The 22,175-nt window shown below is 33.8% G+C and overlaps 1 protein-coding gene across 2 annotated transcripts in view; it reads left to right on the plus strand.

Annotated features, from left to right (window-relative positions):
- LOC149088728 (uncharacterized) overlaps positions 1 to 22,175 on the plus strand; it is a 36,189-nt gene that overhangs the window by 9,456 nt on the left and 4,558 nt on the right. For both annotated transcript variants that reach the window (XM_089249401.1, XM_089249410.1), the window contains exons 4-10: positions 1,172 to 1,241; positions 1,451 to 1,489; positions 9,117 to 9,239; positions 9,335 to 9,420; positions 12,026 to 12,337; positions 13,437 to 13,518; positions 18,345 to 18,466. In XM_089249401.1, coding sequence (XP_089105527.1) covers positions 1,172 to 1,241; positions 1,451 to 1,489; positions 9,117 to 9,239; positions 9,335 to 9,420; positions 12,026 to 12,337; positions 13,437 to 13,518; positions 18,345 to 18,466 — 834 coding nt within the window. The remainder of the gene's footprint in view (positions 1 to 1,171; positions 1,242 to 1,450; positions 1,490 to 9,116; positions 9,240 to 9,334; positions 9,421 to 12,025; positions 12,338 to 13,436; positions 13,519 to 18,344; positions 18,467 to 22,175) is intronic.

Raw genomic sequence — 22,175 nt, forward strand, 5'->3', positions numbered from 1 at the left:
TCATTTTTTGCAAAATGCAAAAGAAAATCTTAGAATGTGAAAGAAGTAGTAGCCACTTTTGCAAAAATGCATACAGGAGGTACGAAACGAGAAGACAGCCAACCATAAATCATTTAGCATTGTAGCATTTTGCCGAAGCTTTTCCCCCCCCCCCCATTTTCGCTTTTTTGCTGAAATTTTTTATCTAGCTTAAACCCTGTCTCAAACTTTCATCATTCACCAGTGCCTTATAGTCATATCAGAAATCTTTTCTCACCCAAAGTTATAAAATAGCTGATATATTGTATTTTCTGTGATATGTAATCCCAAAACTATTCAAAATTCATAGAAAAGTACACTTTTGGGCCGGACGATTTTTTGTTGCTGATTGGATTTGAGTTTAGTAATGAAAAGTAATTCAACTTATTGTTAACGGGGTGATTGGTTTGGTTTGAATAAATCAATGCGATGGTATGCAATAGAGATCCGTAATCTCAATACTAAACAATAGTTATGATTTTTCCAAATTTTTTTTCCCACAGTTACTTTCTAGGTTCTCCTGGAAGAAAACTTACCTTGATTTTGTGGTTGTACTTTGTAAAAATCAGCTAATTTACTTAGAATAATACACACTCTTTTTAGGAGACCATTTGTCTAGGAAAAGCTACATTTGAGTGTTACCCCTATCATCCCTATTTAATTTTCCCCCAGTTACCTGAAAAATAGTTATAGTAAATAATTATTACCCCCTTTTTTGCAGACACTGGCAGACAAAAAAATTGTTTGTAAAACGGGGGTGATCATAAATGAGGGGGTTGTTATTGAACAAATTTAGAAGAAAGGGTAATTATTATTCTTCTGTAAAAGAGGGGGGAGGGTTACTATTAAACCAGACATACACCTTGTCCATATTCCTCTGTGGAACTTCTAACGCATTGGTACATGTTGGAATGAGTGTGTAAGTGTAGTGAACCTTTCATTAAGTTTGTTTCTGTAAAGTGATGCCATTCATTTTTCTTACTATGCATGAAGTGTAGTGATGGGGGGGGGGGGTTTACTGTATTAAGTATAAAAAGGCGTGTTTGAAAGAAACTAATTTTTCATCTTCGATCAACTCTCATTTTTCTTGAACATAAGATAATGAAAAATAAATGTTCTCTCTCTCTCTCTCTCTCTCTTTCAATTATTTCAGTGTTTTGGGGAGCCTCGAAATCACTGCTGTGACCAGTGCCGTTTCTGATGCTGTCAATAATTCACACATGGTAATATAGTTTTTATAGAATGTCTGATTAATTCATCATGAAACAAAGTATTTTGTCAGTGACCCATTAAATAAGATATATGTTGCTATAGAAAAAAGTCTTTTGTATCTCAATGATATTATTGGTCAATATTATTTAAAACGTTTTTATTTGTCTTATAACGTTATAAAATGCTTGGATAACTCTAGTTATTCTATTTCTTTGTTCAGTCAAGAGGACTTGCTTTGGTGCAGAAAGCAAAGCAAAAAGTGAGTAATGTTCATTTGCTTTTTTCATTGTTTGTTTTACAATTTTTTAACTACGCTAATACAGGAAAACTTCAGTTCACCAGTGAATGTGCTCATTCATTCTGTGAATGTGCTCATAATCTGAAACATTCACAATCAAACTTCCCCATAAGAAATAATAGAAACTTATATATTCCATGAAAAGTTCAAATAGCCCGGAAACCGCTTCTTCAATAACTTGCATGTTATTGAACGTAACCATAAAAGCCTCAGACAATACTTCAATTTTTCATTAATTTACAATTTTTAATACATTTTCATAAAAATGTGAATTTTTAATTATTTTTTGGCACTTTCCCACTGTATGCTATAAGTAATTTTGAAAAAAAATAACCTATAATCCACCCTACAGGGGTGGGAACTCTGCGCCGCACTGCGGCAAAACTAATATCTTGCGCCATCCTACTCCAATAGCATATTTTCGCATTATTCTGCGCCAAATAGCAAATTTTGCTTCAGTATGCCTGGAATTTCGGAAAGGACTCCAAAAAATTTTTGTTCCTGCTAGCCACGAAACATTTCTTTACGAGAAGAGCATGTTTTATTCCACTATACTTAAACTATCGCCTTAAACTATCGGTCCCTGATCGGGATTTCCATCGCGAAACCCCGATGTTGTCCATGATCGTGGAACTGAAGATGGTTTGCAATGCCTTTCAGCTTTAAAGTGCAAACTCGCCAAATAACGAGCGTCAGATCGCCAGATAATGAGTGCTGAATCGCAAACATCGAGTTGCTTCTTCCGAAGTTCTCTCCCATTTTGCAACAATTTCTTTCCAAGTTTAAAAAAATTAAAAACTTATAAATTTTTTTTAGCTCATTTGAAGTGCTGTTCAAAGCAGGAAATAGTGCCCTCATTAAGCAAAAATCATCTTAAATAGATGGGTGCAAAAAATTTTATGACAGCGTTCTTTCGAACAAGGTGTCAAAAGCCTAAAACACCAAAAAAAAAAATCAAGCTGACGAAAAGATGTTTGATAACAAAAGACAGTGCAGTTTTATTTTGAAAAGGGTTGAGGGTTAACGAAAATATTCTTGTTAATTTCACTGCTCCAATTTATAAATATCTGCTCCGAATCCCATATGTTGCTGCTCCAAATCCCGAATTTGCTGCTCCGAATCCTGAATTTTGCTGCTCCAAAGCTGCTCCGAAATGGACTTAGTCACTTCCCACCCCGAGCCTAACACATACGCATACAATATAATTTAAAATTTGGTCCTTCATTAGAATGATGAAAAAAGGCCCGAAAAATGCTTGATCGTAGCCTTTTAACTAATTAAGATGGCCTTAGAGAGATATAGATGGCTTTTTTCTCAGCCAGACATATCAAGGAAACAGTTATTTTCCGGATATTATGCTGAGGTGAGCTTGGAAAGAAAAGTCATCACGTCTCCTCCGGGACTCGAACCCAGGCCCTCTTGCATACCGGGCAAGCATGCTACCATCTACACCACTGGAGACACATGAATCTGCCTTCCAAATTTCACGCACTGTGTCGTGAGGCGCTGAAGTAGAGGCATTAGTAGCCTCTCTTAACTTCAGGAAATCAAGTCGGAAATCAAGTACTTAATCGGTATGCAAGAGGGCCTGGGTTCGAGTCCCGGCGGAGACGTGATGACTTTTCTTTCCAAGCTCACCTCAGCATAATATCCGGAAAATAACTGTTTCCTTAAGATGGCCTTGCCTGCAGTAAGAGAGTTAATCGTCTGGGCTTTTTTTCCAAATTGTTATCAACATCAGACAAGGTTAATGCACAAAGCTTCACATAGTTTAGTTATCCACTTCCATCCTAGAGATATTAGTTTGTAGATTTTTTCTTTTTTTAATGTCATTTTCCTTCTTATTTATTTTTACTAATCTAATAGTAACAAAAAAGTTTTTTAACCATCCACCGGGCATGAGTTTTCTGTCGAATCGTTCTCAAAATGGCACGTCAAAAACAAAATTGTTCCAAATTGGCAGACTTCTCTAGTAAAACATGTTGCCTACCCCCCTTGCGAACAGCGGTATATAACACCACCGACAGTGTGGTGATAACAAAGATTGACATTTCGGTACTGCCCAGCCAGTAACACTTTTCCTTCTTGGTACGAAACGTTTTCTTCCCCCTGTGGTATCTGCAATACGGCACATTCAAAGGCGGTAAGAACGAAAGTCTCCTCAGTGACTCCAAAAACTGGTTGAAAAGAACTTGCACTCAGCTTTCTGTTCGTTTATTGACTTTTCATTTCCCTTTCAGATAGAAATTTCATGACAAAAATACTTGGAGTTTCGGACACTCCAGTTTATATTTTTTTGCAGTAAAAACGAACCCTCACTTGGTGCCTCCCCCCTGAAATAATCCTGCCCACGCTACTGCTTGTACATATCTGTAACATGTTTTGTCAAAAAGCAGTGTGTAAAATAAAAATTTCCCATTCTTAAATTTGGATAAAAGTGAGAGGAAATAAAAATACTGTTTCTCTCATAAACAAAGTGGTCACTCAATTATGACGTAAACTGTGAGCTCTGCAATTCCTTCCCAGGGCAAGCGTGAGTCCAGAGGGGAGACTAATAATGTTGGGAAAATTTGTCTGTCCCGTAAAATACGGGATTATATCCGATGCACCTACACAAAAAAGCCAGGTACTCACTGGACCGATATCTATTAGCAGCTGGTGATTTATTTATTCATTTACATCCACAAAAGGCTAGTTGCATTTACATTGCAGGGAAAAAGAAGGAAAAAATGAAAAGAGCATGATAGAAATCAAAAGAAAACTACCAAATTATGACAAACTGTATATACATGGGGAGCATTAAATTAAAATGGGTATCTGATCAAGAAACTCAATGTCAAAGCTTGATAGTCGTTTGCAAAATAACGCATGTAAAAGATGCCTCTATTTATACTCAACAATGATTATGTATGATTCCAAGTTCATATTGGCAAATATGATAATCTTTCAATTAATTATTTGGTTAACTGAACATAACTCTGGTCCTGGATGATGTTTCTGAATGGCAATGTTGGTTTTGTTTGCACATGTTGATAGGAGTGAAAAACAACATTACAAGACTGATAAAGGTTTTATAGATGTTTTTATATTCTTCACACTTATTTTAACTTGATTAAATTTTTATTGCAAAATATGTGCAGTGTGCATATCATCTACGTGTGAAAATAATTAATTGCTTTAATGAAGAGAAGAAAGGTTATAAATTTTTCCATATTTATGAAACTTTGTTTTTATTTGGGAATTATGCATAATTGCATGCAAATGTGATGAAATGTAGTGAAATTTAATTCACTTTTACTGCATAAAAAAGTTAGAAACTATTTTACAATATATAAGGCATTTTAACATTAAAATTTAGTATAGAAACCAATTGCGACCGAAGTCAAACGTAGAATAAATGTGAAAATTGTATAAATGAGGTTCCACTGTATATCGTACCTTCCATAAATTGATACTTCCCGTTAGCGGACAAAATTTCATTATCAAGAAACTCTACTGTATCTGCATCGGCTTCATTCGCAGCTGAGGACATCCAACTCTATTTTATTTGAAGCTGAAGATATCTGCCTCAGCTTTATTTGCCGCTGAAGATGCCTGTCTTCGCTCAGGCTGGGATTGAGGAGGCGATGGAAACAACCACCCCCTACCAAGAGCCAAATAAAATGTTAATATTTGTCTGTCCCGTAAAATATTAATATGGGACGGTGAAACAAACTTACACAATTCGCCCCTCCTGTCACATCGTCCTGGATTCATATCTGTCTTGAGTGTTATATTTTATAGCCTCGCGTCTCTCTCTTTTCCGAGTAGCATGGCAAAACCAAACTATGATTCATTTTTTTTTCCTCTGTTCAATCGGCCATTTCGACTCCCTGTATCGACTTCCTCCAAGAGATGGTGTCATTTTATCATTTTTCACGCATCATCCTTTGCACCACAATTGGTCAAAACTGACCATTTTAATAAAAGAGAATTTCAATTGTTTTGTTCCATTAACAGAATAAGGGAAAAGTGTGTGCGGGAAAATATCCAAATAAGCCATTCATAACTGTTGTCATTCTTTACTTCATTTTCAACAACAAAGACTTGACGGAACATCAAAAGTTGGTTTTTTTTCCCTTTACTCAGTGGCCATTCCACAATAGAGATCCTACGCCTCAATTTGTTCAGTAGGACCTAGACAGAGCTGCACCCATCAGAACAGGTGTGTGCCGGGTATTTGTTTCTGAAGTGAGAGGATGAGATAGTGACATATGCTCATGAGGAAGCTTTATCGATTCTGAAAACTGATAAGAATCACTGTGGTACCGACACAGACTACATGAAAATAGTAAAATGCCCTTCATCCTTGATCAAGTCAACATTGTATATGGAGGCAGACAATTTGTTTTCAACTAGGAAGCCGTTATGAAGTATAGGCGGTGCCAATTGCTAGAAGCAATGGCAAGCCTCCAATTATAAACTGGCCATGTATTGAGGATATAGATTTATGGTTTGGCTGCCTGTGGCATAAATTTTGCCACCCTTTCTTGTCTAATTTTCTTGATTTAACATTCTTCAAATTCGCCACATTAGGCTGTAGTCCGCTAATCCATTCCCCCCACTCCTAGTAAATATGTCTGTCTTTAAATCACTCTTATGGTCACTCACCATGCTTGCAGACTTACTTGGTCATTTATTTGGTCACGTACTGCCTTGGCTCTTTGCTCTCAAGGGCACTCTTTTTATCATTCACTTGCTTGCACCCTGTTTTAGTTGCTCGCATGCTTGTACACTCTAAATCAGTGCTTCTCAACCATCGGACAGTGATCCGGTACCGGCCACTGTCATCTGTGAAACCGGGCCATGAGTAATTTTTCATTTTATTTTTTTCCATAAATTTCCCATTTAGTCCTGTTTATTTCCGGGCCTTCCACTCAAAAAAAATAGAATCAACCGGGTGAGATTCTAAAGGATGAAAACCACTGCTCTAAATCGTTCTTTCAGTTGTTCAGCAACATCCACCCTTACTCTTTAGGTCCCTCTTTTGGTAACTCACTGACCAGTTCCCTCGCTTTTTTCAATTGCTCCCATGCTTAAACACTCTCTAGGTAAGCAGTTCTCAACCGGGACTTCGTATGCACTTCACAGGGGCCCTGCGGCCAATTGAGAAAATCAAAATAAATCAGAATTTGTCACTCACATGCCTGCACACTTCATTGTTCGCTATTTTGGCCACTCACGAACCTGTTTCTTCACACTCTGGGTCGTCACCCCCCCCCCTGGTTACTCGCATGCTCACAAACTCTCTAGGTCTTTCTTTTCTGGTTACTCATTGACCTGGCTGCTCACTAAGGTCACTCATTGACCAAGTCCCTCTGCTGAGAACACGTATTAATTTTATACGACCCCCCTGTAAATACGCCTTCCTGCACTATCGAAGAAGTTGTTTGTTGAAATCTGAATTCACAGAACGTTTTGATGTGGAATGGTGTACGCAGGACACTGGCATACGAAAGTAGTGGGGGAGGGTTAACCCCTCCCTCCGTTCTGAGGCAGTTTTTTTTTTCTTTTCTGTAAAAATTAACCCTCTCCTTGACAAAAATTCTGTATATGAAACGATACGATTTCTGTAAAATTCTGTATCTTGACTTAAAATGAGTTCACCTGAACTTTTCTGAAATGATGTTGATTTAATGACATTTTTTTAATTTTTTGAGATGCAGCACTTTTGTAACTAAGGTTTAACGCTTCCTGGATTTTTCTCTAAATCCCGAAAAATATAGAATCAAAGTGATTCAATTCCAGAAATTTTACTGGACTTCAATCTCATGAACATATGAGCAATTCAAACCAAATTAGTAAATGAGAATAAGTAATCAAAATAAAATAAAAAAATTAATTATTATTAATTGGTATTAAAATTACACATTGATATGTAGAAATTAGTTCTCCCTGGTTGCACTTGCATTGTGATTGCTTTTCGTTCAGGATTCACAAGTTTGGTTTTTGGTTGATGAAAATGATCGCATTTGCTGCCACGTAAATTGGGCCGGGATTACTCTGTCAAAGTTTGATGAAAGTTCTTTAATAAAACTTTGAAAATACAACCAATAAGATCAATGGTTACATTTGAGTGAATGTAACCGATGTGCTTATTGGTTTTTTTTTTTAAAGTTTTGCAAAAGAAGCTTTTATCAAACTTTTGTAGTGTAATTCCGGCGATAAGTTATTCATCTATTTACATTGTGGCAACCATCAAGGAGGTGACATTTGTATATTCTAAACAATTATGTGAATTTTGCAAATTCAAACGCTGTGATTTTTCCCGTTTCTCAAATACAATCGGCTGAGTAGAAGGAGGGGGAAAAAACATAGTCAGCTGATACTGAACTGATATCCTACAAAGAACTGTAATGTCAATTTTCTGGAGCGAAGTGGAGGGAGAATCAATAAAACTATATGTAAAGTCAAAACTCTGAGCATCATTGTACTTATTGTACTTTTCTTTTGTGCTGTATGCATTCTTTTTTTCTCCTTTTTCTTTGTACATATTTTTCTTACTTTCGGAATTTCTTATATTGTTCTTTGCGTGAATATATTTATATATACAGTATATGCATTAAGATGGAGCCTCCAAATTTAAAGTTTTACAATGCATAAATAGTCTTGATTCTGGTGTCGGATAAAAAAAATTTAGGGGCACAGCAATGATCCTATTATTGGCTGAATTTAGATTTCTGCCCCCCACATAATTTAGTTGTCTTCAACATACTCGTATATTATTGTCGTAAGATCATGACAATAAAAAACGATTTTGTCTATCATATCTGAGTGATAAAAAGGAAAACTAGAAAAAAATGAAGCCCAACATATGGAAGGCTGCAGCTACTTGAAATAATTATCCCCTTGAAGGGAATTGTGTGTGTGTAATTGTTTCACCCTTGTGTTTCTTGGAAATATCCAGAAGTTCCTATGCGTCTGGAAAAAGTGAACTCTAAACAGTCAAGTACAAAACCCTTTTCCCACCATTTTTAGAATGAATACGCAACTTACAATTGTAGTTGTCAATTAACAAAACTGGGCGTCTCGTGAACGATGCCGAAGTATGCGGCATTCTACAGAAGCCATTATATTCTTTTTTACCGAAGCCATTTTATTGTATCTATGGCTTGGGAATGTCTATAGCCTGTCGTCTGCTGTACTTGAATATAAGCATGGCGGTCTTGTTGAAAGGACACAATAAAATATGCACTCTTTCCTGGAGTATAATTTTCTGCTCTTGTGAAGTAGCCCCAAAGGGACACCTGAATGGAATGAGAAGGGGAGTTACAGCTTGTCACTCAGAGCACAAAGAGTTTTGGGGGGAGGAACTGGCTTTCACGAGCGTCTAGAGATGCTGTCGCCCAGAAATGACATGGAAAATTTCAGCGTCTTAAGGCACTCCTGCCGAAAAGACGGTTAAAAAGAAATTGTGCATATGCATGTTAATGTATTGAAATCTTTGTAAATTCAACTGAAAAGGGAATTTTATATAAAAAATATTTTGTGTTTTTTCCTCCTAAGTTTTGGTAGTTTCTCACGGGGATATTGTTTTTTGTATTGATAGCATCAAGGTACGACAGATCTACTCGAGGTTTGCAACCAATGGAATATCAAAGTTGTGCAGTTGAAGAAAGTTTTGTCATTTATCAACAAGAATTATGTTTCAGTCAAGAACATTGAAAATAATGTGAGTGAAATTTCATTTTCATTGGAATGACCAGAACTTGTAATAAGATTGTCCTGAATACTTTATATTCATTTTGTGATTTTTTTTCTTTTTAGCAACCACGTAATCACATAAAGGAGCTTGTAAAATGTGTACCTGAAAAATTATCTCCTCCATTTATAAAGATTGAAGATAGAAAACGGTATAATTTTTTTTTTTAACTTTCAGATAATTCAATGTTAATAACTAGAGCTCAGAAGTTCAGGCAAAATGCCATAAATGCCTTTCTTTGCCTATTTTCAAACTTTCTTGGCAAAAATTTAAAATGGCTTTTTTAAAGTTTTCCTGTTATAAATGCCTATTTTAAAATATTTTTAAGTTTATTAGTGAATTTCAGTGACCATAATCTATACAACTTGAATATTTTGATCATTGAGAACAAAATAATTGTCTTTTTTTTTTAATTTTCTAACCCCTCTCGGTACTAATTATCAGAAAGCCCACCCCTTCCAGCCCCATTCAAACGTGAATAAGTGATCTGAGCGATAGAGAAGTTGGTGTTGCAGTGCATTAACTTTGCTTTGACCAGATGGTGTTAGACGTGAATGGTTTTGTTTCTGATGAATGCAACCCATGTTAGAGAAGCAGAGGAAAATTAGAAATGTTTGTTTCTCCACATGGCTAAACATGTCTCACTCAGGCATTGGACTACCACTACTGAAGCAGATATGCACCTCGCCCATATTTCTCTGCAGAACTTCTAATGAATTGGTACATGTTGGAATGTGTGTGTATGTGTAGTGAACCTGACATGAAGTTTGTTTTTGTATAATGCTTGTCATGTGTAGTGCTGCCACCTGGCATCAATTTTTTCTAACTATGGGTGAAGTGTAATGATTGAATAATTACATTGTTCAATCATTACACCTCACCTATAGTTCAGGCATTGGACTGCATTATATATGTATGGCACTGATGACCGTGCCAAGAGGTCATCAATTGATGTCATGGGGCTCACACAAGCAGGGTAGGAGTAGACAGTGCTCTGAGGCCCATGTTCTGATTTTTTTTTCACCATAAATGCACTGCAAACGGCTGAGACTATTTATTTTACATACACATATTTAGTATTCAATTAAATTTACCAGTTGTTCTCAGGTGGTGTGCGACAGATGTGGCCACACAGGGCACTGCTCTTGAGAGTCCCGCATACGTGGCAATATAAAAAAAACTAATTTTTAGTACAATGTTTCCCCTATAGAAATGGTAATCATCATTCCAAATAATACAACAATAAACGAGAATTATTCGCAACTTGAAGGAGTCCCCCAGTTCATTTTCTCTACAGGTTCCGCGTCTGGTAACTGTGGTCCTGGAATTGACTTAATAATGAGGGTCTACTGGCATTTTATTTTGGGCTTGAAATTAGTTTCACTTGCATTATAATGCAGTTATTATAAATCATAATTAAAGCAGTAGAGGGGATTAAATGCAACCAATTTTTCAGCTAGTTTTTAGACCCTTGATACCTTAGTTTTAGTTATTTTTTCCATAAATTATAAATGCCTTTTTTTTAGTGCCTATTTTGGGCATTTTTAGTGCCCTTTTGCCTGCCTATTTTGGCCATTTTTAGTGCCTAAACTTCCGGGCTCTATTAATAACACAGTAGAGATGCAAAATTGTCGAGAATAATCTTTAGGAGAATATTCTCTGGAAGGACTATCTTTAAATTACTAGGAAATATTAAGAATAAGAATTATTCTCAAGTTATTAATAGTAGTCCTTCCAGAGAATGTTCTTGAATATTCTCTTCGATAAGAGTATTCTTCAGTTATACAAGTCCTTCCAGAGAGTATTCTCAAGAATATTTGTTATAACATGTATTATAATAAATAATCTCTTCAAATAACTTGGGAAGAATAATGCTTATTTTTGGTAAGAATTATCCTCTAGTAGTTCATATTAGTAGTCCGAGAGAATATTCTCTATCCTCTTCTCTCTTCTTCACGGGAATATTAAAGTTCATAGCCCACAATATTAAAGTTTGAACGCAAGAAAATTAAATCAACATGGCTGAAAATTGCACAACTTTTAAAGAAATATGAATGATACAGACTCTTTAAGTGTATGTACATTGAAGAAAACAACAGTTCCATATCTTCTTAGAATGAAGATGATTATATAAGAATAGCTTCCTTTGTCAGTCAACTGGTTTTACTCATTGCTTTGAACTTATTTCTGAAAATTTATCTAATTTTAAAATATTTTTTTAAAGTTTCAATCTTAAGGTTTCTAAAATCTTTGTAACCATTCTTTTAAAACCTCTCATCGTGACCAAGAGAATATTCTCAAACTAAAAGTTGTCATTGAGGGTTGATTATACCAAAAATTGCTCTGTTTTAAATGTTTCAGGCAATGAAAACTGATTTATATTCCATAATATAAACAAAATTAGTAAAAAAATTAAATTATTTAAAAGAAAAATGAATATTCTTGACTATTCTCCAATTTTTACATACAGGAGAATATTCTCACCTCTATAACACAGACTATTTTTTTTTTTTTCGTTTTATCACTAAAGGGTGTTGTTAATTATATGTTTTGTAAATTATAATTTTTCATCTTTGTGTGGATCCTCAGAAACAACTTTTTTGTATGTCTCATTTATATTTGACCATTTCATGCTCATCTAAAAAAAGGTATTGGATTTCAAAACATTTATTTTAAGGGACTTTCAATGTTTATAAGAAAAACTTTTTAAACTTAAATTTTTATAATTATCCATCTGGTGTCTCTTTGGCATATAGGTATTACAAGCCTAATTACAAAGTGTTTAAGACATGGAAGGACATTTGTGATCCTGATATTTGGCGCATTACAAGTCAACTCAAAATGCAGCTGCAAGATAATAGAGAAGCTTTGAAACCCAACCAGTTACAGAACATTGTGAACCAACAAGTCTCATCAACCCAACCAAAGGATTCTTCTGTTAGTGTGCTTGCATCTCCTGGTCCATCACAAATATTTTCTTTCGGTAATTCCAGCAAAGTGACAACCATTCTGGTGAACTATAGCGCTGACAAAATAAGAAGAAATCAAAATTCAACAAAAAACAAAAGGTGATAGTTTCTTTGATAAGTGTGAAAACACGTTTTAATACTATTAAATGCTGAAAAAAATATCAATTGCAAATTATCTTGCCTCTAAGCTGTGCATGGCTGAAAATGCTTCCATCCCCAGAGAATTTTTAACAGGAGAAAATTATAATATTGTGTAAAGTTTTTCTCTCTATGATCACATCTTGCAGCAGGACAAAAGGTGCATTCAGGTGAAAGAAAGTATTGTGCCAAGTAACGGCAGGTCGCAAATGTAAAAAACAAATTATGTGGAAACTTTATTATAATTGATAAACTGTTTTCATTGAATAAATGTTAGCTCAAGTTTCACAAAATGAATTTCATCTATCTTTACACGGAAATTCTTTACAAAATTCTTTCTCTCCATAATGTGTACAATTTTATTTCTTAATATTATCTAGTCTCTTGATATATTGAATTCATTCAATTAAGAATAACTACAATTATAATCTTATCAAACCATTTTAGCGGACTTCATTTTTGTTCACATAGTTGTTAGACATTTTTTCTGTCTTTCCTTTTATGAACTTTACTGTATGAAAATATTAGGTACGATTTTGTAAAAAAAAAAAATGATCGAGCCCATTATAAGATTGCATTCTCAAATAAAATTGTCCAATGAAATAGCTTTGGGGAGAATGCTGCATAAGAGATCAAAGAAAATTACTATAATTTCCTTATATAATCTGTGCAGCAGCATATAATTAGCACATGCAAATTTAGTCCTATAATCAGTACTTACGAATTTTGTTAATTTTGGAGTTAAATTCCTCTAATAATCAACAAAGTATCACAATATGAATGCTGTTCATTAGCATAATGTATGAAATCAAAATACTATTAATGTTTTAATGTATGCAAAATAAAATCTCCATTAGATCTTAGGATCAGCATTCTGATAATTATCTGTATCACCACCAGTGAAACCTTGTTCAATGTGAAATCTTTGTGTTTACGGTTTCTATATTCACCATTTTTCGTAATTATTAACAATGGCAATAGCTTAATGTGTAATGAATAGAAATGAGGTATACTTCTGCATTGTGTTGATCTTAATTGATTTTTATTTTAAATTTTCTAGTAAGCCTCGCCCAGAAAAAAAAGCCATACCTAAGAAACGTTATTGTGAAATATGTTCCTGTACTTACATCAAATTAGAAGAGGTATTTGTTTATTATTAAAACCTTTATAGCAATTTTTTATACTTTTTCCTGTTTATGTAAATATCAGGTTTTTCATTAAAAAAGATTATATTCTCATTTCATGGGTATGCTAGGGAATTTTGCTGATTAATCATAAAATTAAATATATTATACTTTCAGATCCATTGTTTGTACTATGATCAGCGTTGTAAAAAACGTGGGGTTTTTGGGCAAAATGGGGAAAATTGAATTTCCTTTTTCCACAACCTCGAAATATCTAATTTAAACATTTATGTACATTCTTTATGTGTACATCTTACATTATGCCTAAGTATATATTTTTAGTGTATGTTAAACTATGTATTTGATTAATAAAATTGACCATACAATAAAGGAATAATTGTTCACTTACAGCCTGGGCAGGTTTATTGGGCAAAATGGGAGGAAAATTGAATTTCCTTTTAAACTCAAAATATGTAACTTAAACATGTATGTACATTAGGGTGGGTCGAAAAAATGAAGTTTTTATTTTCAAATTGCTATAGTGCGGAAAAATTGCCTCCTTTAATAAGAAGAAAAACAAAATAAAAAAATTTAAAATCGGTTGATATCTTCTGGTCACACATAGTACTTGAAGTTTATGGAAACTGACGAAATTAAAAATTTTTCTTCATTTTTTTTAATATTACTTAAAATTGAATGATCGACACGTAAAAGTTTGTTATGCTTATTTTATGGTTCACTAAAGTAAAATAAATTAAAACATCATTAATATATCAATGTTTATCGGTTGTGCAATGTGTTCGAAAAATGGGAATGACCAAATTTTTGCAAATTTCGTTGTGCAGCTCTTCGCCTGCTTTGTCAGAACAAAATCACTCAGAGCTTACCATGAAGAGGTGGCTGCCTGTGGAGTTCCACCTACATCCTATCCAATTAACCATCCAAAGTAGGAGAGCGTGTATAATTGACATTATATTTAAAAACTATTTACCAAAATTGACATATTCAAAATCTGACGATTAGGAGAAATCAGGCATAAGTGATCATGATAATAGTGTAGATCTGATGTAGCCATCTTTAGCTTCATGTCTACATACTTTAGTTTGGTCACCTGTTTGACACATCTCTGGGCTGTTCGAGTGTGACAGGGAAACTTTTGATAGCTCTTGTGTTAGTGTCGGAATTGATGAAATCAATATAATACCATCATAGTATACTTCCCGTAGCATTGGGAGAGGATACAACAGACCAGTATTGCAGTAAATAATCTGAAGGTAATCGGTAGCTTTAAAGGTAGGTAGCATGAAGTGTCTGAACTGAACAAAACAAACCGAGCACAACCAGGCTGTCACATTAGCGATGTGTGCCCAGAAGGGCGCGGTCGTGCCGGAAAAAACTCCAGTTGGTAGTCTGGCCGGTTAATCAATAGCATCAGGAAAAAAGAAAAGTGAGAAAATATTAAAAGTATAACAAAATGATAACAATTAAGCTAGGCTAATGCAATTAAACTTAGCATGAAGTGTTCAATAGTTTTAATTCAGAAGTGGATTATCTTGCTTTTAAAATTCTTCTATACCCAATCTCTCGAATGTGTTCTCTGTCATCAATGATCATAGCCAATTGTAAATTTTCAGGGTGTGCAAAGAATGCATTGTGTTCAATTACTGGATTAACAACTTGAAGTAAGTCGTCAAATAAATACAACAATGTTTGAACTGCTAGAAAAACATGTTTAGTGCGTCACTAAAATACTTTTTATTTTTGATGTGGAACTGTGACAGAGAACCAGGATCACGAATTAGCTAATCCTCAGGACAATGTCTCGACTTTATTGCTTTGGATATGTCTAATAAATACAGTACTGCTGGTCTTTACGCAGCATCTTTCTGGCTACTTCTAGAATCAAATCTCATAATTCATACTCCACCACTGTGAGCTTTTCAAACTCAGTAAGCTGTTATCCAAGGGCTCAGAAAAATATTTTGGCCCTGTGGGTGCACCATCTATATGCTGAAAAATATAACGGAAAAAGGGAGTTAGTTTATTGAAACGGAGTAAACACGCAATCCACTGTAGTGGTCTCCCACATGCAGTTCACATGTACTCTAGTCCAACTCAGGCAGTCGAGAAATGTGCCTGACTTGTTACAGAATCCTCAACTAAAGTATGTGGAGATGAAGCTAGAGAGATAGCTACACCATATCTACGCTGAATGAATGAACGCCAGGGTCTCTGCCACCGAACTTATTCCGTTGCCGAGATCTCTTCCAGTCCAGCTTCGTGGCAGAGTCTGGAACAAAGTGAGTGTGTACACCTAACAGTCTGAGTGTGTAGCTAGTGTTGTGTATGATATTTCAGTGCTGCCATCTATACTTCAAATTGTGAGTGAAGTGTAATTATTGAATATGTGTAACGTTGTAGGCCTGTTGCTCTCTGTGGCGAGACTTTTTAACTGGGAGATCGGCTCGCATTTGCGCCTTGAAGTTGGGAACCACAGAAAACCAACTTCAGCCGACCACCACTGTGGGGTTCGAACCTGGATCCTCGCATCGCGAGTCTGTCACTATAACCACTCGACCACCACAGTGGCCCCACCACCATATCTACGCTGTTATCAAAATTAATCATGCCTAATTTCTCCCAAAAGTAAGACTTTAAACGTGAACACTTGGAAAAGAAACAATAGAAAAAACTGTAAACTACTAAATCATAGTCAATTTGATAACTATGATGTAAATTACACACACTCTCCTACTTTGGATGGTTGATTGGGTAGGGTGTGGGTGAAACTCAATGTGCAGCCACCTTATAAGTTCTGGATCATTTTGTTCTGACAAAGCATAAAAAGAGCTGCACAATGAAATTTGCAAAAATTTGGTCAATTTCATTTTTCAAATACATTGCGCGACCAATAAACATTGAAATAATGATGTTTTAATTTATTTTACTTTATTGGACCATAAAATACGCATAACAAACTTTTGTGTGTCAATCATTCAATTGTAAGTAAAATTTCAAAAAATTAAGAAAAATGTTCAATTTCGTCAATTTTCATAAGTATGATGCGTGATGATGACAAAAGATTTTAAAAAAATTTTACATAATTTTTCTTTTTATTAAAGGAGACAACTTTTCCGCACCATAGTGATTTGAATTTTTTTTTTCGACCCACCCTAATCTACATCCTTTGTGTTCATCTTATATTATGTCTAAATATGCATTTTTGTTTATCGCAGAAAATGTATCCAAAATTGTCCTGATCCATCAAAAATAAAGCCTTTAGCTATGTAACCAGAACCATAATTTTTTATTTAATCGAACCCAAACTTATAGGAGTTCAAGTCACATGCTTTGCTTTTTCTTTAATTCCTCACTGTTAAATCTCACTAAAATATTTTTAAAAGAGCAGTAAAATAATTGAAAAATGATCTGGTTAAGAGAAGATAGTCATTCTGAGGATTTATTACTCTGGAGGTGTTTGCCACTTGTCCAAATCAGCCATTTTTTGGAACTTAAAACTACAGAAAATAACTTGAATTATCATTAAATACAAATGTCAACAACATTAATGTATATTAATATCACTTTATGCAAGACAATCTGTCATGTGTAGCAACAGACCTACGGAATACCTTCATTTGATACAATTGAATAATCGACGTTGGATATACCCAAAATTCCAAAACGAACACGGCTATACGCGTTTCGGAACTATATGAAGTTCCTTCATCAGTAGCAGAAACAAAGAAGAAAGAAAATATTGGAAAAACTCCTTATAGTGGGAGTTACTCGCTGTTGTAGACAAGAGTCAAATTCAAAAATTTTGAATTGATTTATCAAACCCAAAAGGTAATTCATTTCTACCTTCATTTGGCTGACAATTTTAACAGGCTAGTTTTTGGGGTCAGGCTTATATTTTCTGGTTAAGTCTTAGTTTCGGAGAAAAACTATGTTGTTTGTTCTGTTTCACTTGATGTTCATTACCAATGTTCAATTCAAGAATCCCACAAAGTTATTTTATTTTCGTTATGAGATAATGTTATTTTTGTCTCTTGATATTTGTTATGAAAGTCTGATGTACCTGTATGAAACTTATAAAAAAGTGATGCAAACATGTAAATATTTTTTGAATGAAAATTCAGTTTACATGCATTGGTTTACTTCTTCACAGAGGCTTCAATTTATTTATACAAGGATTTGCGAGTGTGTGAAAAATTATTGTGTATTATAAATAAGCAATAATTTCTGTGGATATGCTTATCACATATCAGGTATATTTGTTAAACTAAGGTCCACGGTTACATTTTCTGTTTGTGGTTTCTTGTAACATATTTTAATATGTGAATCTAATATCTAAATGCTTACATAAAAAATGGCAGAAGAATTAATTATAAAGATTTGTGATTCCAAAAAATTATCACATTTTTGTTCCTAAAGAAAATATTTCAAAATATACATATTCTAAACACTGCACTATGCAGCAATTTTTGGAATACATGAACTAACCTCAAACTAAAATTTTAACATAAAAGCAACACATTTTCTTCGAAAACAAACAATATTCCCCAAAAAAACCCAGATTTTTAGGCTAAAAAACCCAGCCCAGGAGGGGGGGGGGTATCTATCCAGGGAGCAAATTTGACAACCCTCACTATGATGGGATAGAAATCATTTGCTAACTGTTTTGCTTCAGCTAACACTTGTGCGGGTGAAACATTGAACACATTTGCAGGTTCATGATGGCCAAAACAAAAAGCCTGCAATATTTTCATCTGACATGCAATTGTAATCTTTTTTTTTATGTTTGTAAAATTACTGAAAAATATTCATTTTTATTTCAATAGCATATCATAAGCAAGAAACATAGAGAATATGTGATTGATTCTTCTAATTTTCTCATCCTGAGAAGACTCATCACCACATTACCTAGCGTTGATGCATTCTTAAGAAAACATGGGACGAGCAGGTACAATTACCTCTTTATCATAATTTGAAAGTTACATTTGTTTGAAGATTTGGCATGGGGAGAGACTGTTATACCTCAGAACATTTTTTCCAAATCGGTTTTTACTGTAAAATTTTCTTGAATTCATTTTTAATATCTGTATACTGATGAAACATCGGGTGATATTCAAATTATCTTTCTGTTCTATGAGTATGAGGTATAGATTTAAGAGCAGGCTAAAATGTTCCAAGGTACAACATTGGGTCTTGTACCTTGAAATAGGATAAAATTACAAAGACAAAAAAATAATAAAAAAATACAAATATTACTGGAAAATAATATAACAAACATTTTTTTAATAGGAGTATATAAATCATATTGAAATAAAAAATATCAAAATAATACCACAAGTATCATTATTGATATACATACACGGAAACAATAATAGGCAGGAACATATTTGTATAGATGAAATGTATAATTCTATATTATACTGTAGAAAGGAAAATTAAATGGTTTTAAATCTTTAGTTCTCTGTCAGTTCTTTTGCTAGGTGACTGCATTAGAGATACATCATCCATGATGTCAACATTTGCTATAACTGATGAACAATAAAAATATTTTCTCACCTTTCGTCCTCACTTCGTAAAAGTTTTTGATGAACACATGCTACACTGTAAAATTATTTTTTCCAAGAAATTTGACCAGGAAATAATCAGAGGTATTTGGAAGAGAAGAAAGGGAAGTAGCTGAAGTTTAGAAGTACAGAACTAAAATTTAAAATATAAATTGTATTTAAATACACAAGTATAAAAAGTTTGAGTAAGTAGAGTATTCAAAGATAACCTAGGAAAATTTCAAGTTTTATACTGTTCTAAGGTCCACTAGTAGTGAAAAATATTAATAGCTACATTTGCTTGGTATTGGGCAAATTGAGCAAAATTGAACACTTGGTATGGCTCATCAGATGATTGCATCGATTATAATCACTAAATATAGTTCATTAAACTTGCAATGTTGAGAAGAAACTTGGCAAAAACTAGGGCACACAATTTTATTACTAAAACATGCCTGCTTGCAGACTCTGTCAAAGTGACAAAGAGCTGAAACAACATTCAGTTGTAAGGTTATGTATTTCTAATCTATTGCATACCAAAAACATCAGCTAAAATGCAATGCTATTAAAACTAGTTCAGGTGTTTCAAGGATTATTATGGTCAAGGTATAACATTTTTACCAATGTGAAAATTTCCACTTACTTTCATAAGTGGTCCTATCTTCATTGAAATGACTGGTTTATTTTATCAAATAGTTCTATAATTTCTTATGTTTCAATTGTAGTTAAGAACTAAAAAAAAATTCATCATTGTAATGTAATGTTTGAACCAGGGTTGTTTGGTTTAAACCTTGGTTTTAACCAAGTGGTTTTTTTAAAAAAAGCCAGTTTATTTTTTTTCAAAAAATCAAATAAAAATGGCCTAAATATCATTTTTTTTTCCTTGAAAAATATCATATTGGTTCATTATTAGCCAAAATGTTTCATTTTTACCACATTTGATATCCTTGGGGTACATTCTGATAGTATATCTTTAAATGACATAAGATTTTATAAGTGGTTTTTTTCAAAAAGTCCCATAAAAGTGGCCAGAATATATATATTTTTTCCTTTTGAAATATCTTAGTTATTTAAAGCTATATACAGAAGCCAAAATTTCTCATTCTTGCCACATTTTCTAACCTTTGGCTACATTCTGATGCTCTATCTTCAGCAAATTCATGAATAAGGATTGCATCACACAACTACATGTAGTAGTGTATTTCTCACAGATTTCTTTTTCCTTTCACAAAGAAGCAGCAACAGTAGTGACACCATCATGCTAGAGGCAGGTGGTCCTATAATCCAATAAAGACACCAGCTGTCCTTAAAGGACAAAGACTAGTGTACTAGTAGTTACATTACCTTCATACATTTTAATTTTCTTTCCCATAAGAAGTAGCACATCTCCTACTGTATATCTCCCATTATTAATATTCAATAGTTGTTTTTTTTTATACTTTCATGGTTAATCCCAGTTAACAAAGGTTCTACTGGATAGTAGTAACAGATTTATGAAAAATAATCAGCTATATACAGGATGATTATAATTTAAGTTTTGATTCCAAAACTATATAATAAGTACTGGTCAGAATGACTTGAAAATTTGCATGGATACTCCTGGAGCAATGGAAGTTTCTTTCGCAAAAGGAAAAAAGTGCAAGTAGATGATGCTGTACACTTGGCCAGCAGTATAATCTATTTTGTGCAACCACATCATTTTGGTACTTCCACAGCATCAGTGTGTGGATAGAACAACTTCTTGCACATTGCAATACCAGCAAAGCAGCTGCTGAAGACCCATTTTGACAATAACAGGATGCAACTTAACCCTTGCAACTTCTGCCGTGGGGGGTGCCACAAAATGTTATGAGCAGTGGTTAGATTGCAAACTTTGGTGAATTGCAATCTCCAGCGCATCCACATCATGACCATGGCATACTCTGGTGTTCAACAAGAATTTTTGTGCTTTCACCTCATATCCAGAGCACGATGGACAACATATTTAACATTTCTTGAGTAAGTTGTAGTTGTTTGATTACTTCGTTTTTTTGTGATGTTTCCATTAATTATGAAATCGTGAAATGCTATAATTATCATTTTGCCATGACTGGCTATCATTTCCGTTCTGCAAGCAAATTTCCCAAGTATTGGATGTCATTAATTTTACATTTTTAAGTTTGTTTTTTTTTCTTTACACAATAAAATTCCATTTCTTCAGGAATATTCATGTCAATTTTCAAGTCATTCTGACAATCGTTCTTTTTTTACAGTGTTTTGAAATCAGAACCTTAGTTATAATCACCCTGTATATCGTAAATCATTGCTAATTAATCTGCATTATTTATGCTTCATTAATTACATTATATTCACCTAATTTTTATTAGTTTTTGCATAATAGCTTCCTAATTAAGTATACTGAAAGTAACTGGAGAAAAAAACCTTTATATATTATATGATTAATAATAACCTTAAAAGAATTTTCATACACACAGTGATCCATTGAGTTGCAAAAAATAATTAAATTGCAGAAGTTGGTTTTTGTTAAAATATAAGAAATATTTATTGATTAATTAATATGGGAATAGTGTTAATTACATTAATAAATATTTTATTTTAATTCATTATTAGAAGTTTGAATGATTTTTCAGAAATTTTATTGTTTTAATGTTAATACTATTTGAAACAAAAAACCGGTTTAAACCAAAAAAACCATTTTTTTTACCAACCCTGGTTTGAACATTCATTTAGATATTTAACCCCTATGCCTACAAGTGATTGGCAAGAAGTTTGGATGCTCTCTATTTGATGAATCTGCAATAAATATAGTAACCTTGTCCTAATCTAACTGCACCTTATAAAAAAGGAAAGAGAGGAGGAAGGAAAAAAAACAAATATAAAAGACAAGATATACGGAAGACTGGATGTTGTGAAGATATTCACAACATCCAGTCTTCCGTATATCTTGTATTAACACGTGGAGAGCGACATTCATGTCATAAATATAAAAGAGTTAAACAGTACAATAAATATGTTGATAAGAATGTAGATACAAAGTCGATTTCTCTTTTCGTCCTCACCCTACCTGTTCTTTCTTTCACGCATAAGAAAGATACAAATGTGGGGGGAACCCAC

The sequence above is a fragment of the Pholcus phalangioides genome, unplaced genomic scaffold (assembly GCF_987345545.1).
Source record: "Pholcus phalangioides strain wild (caught in Gottingen) unplaced genomic scaffold, Ppha-v1.0 ptg000003l_1, whole genome shotgun sequence".
NCBI lineage: Eukaryota > Metazoa > Arthropoda > Arachnida > Araneae > Pholcidae > Pholcus > Pholcus phalangioides.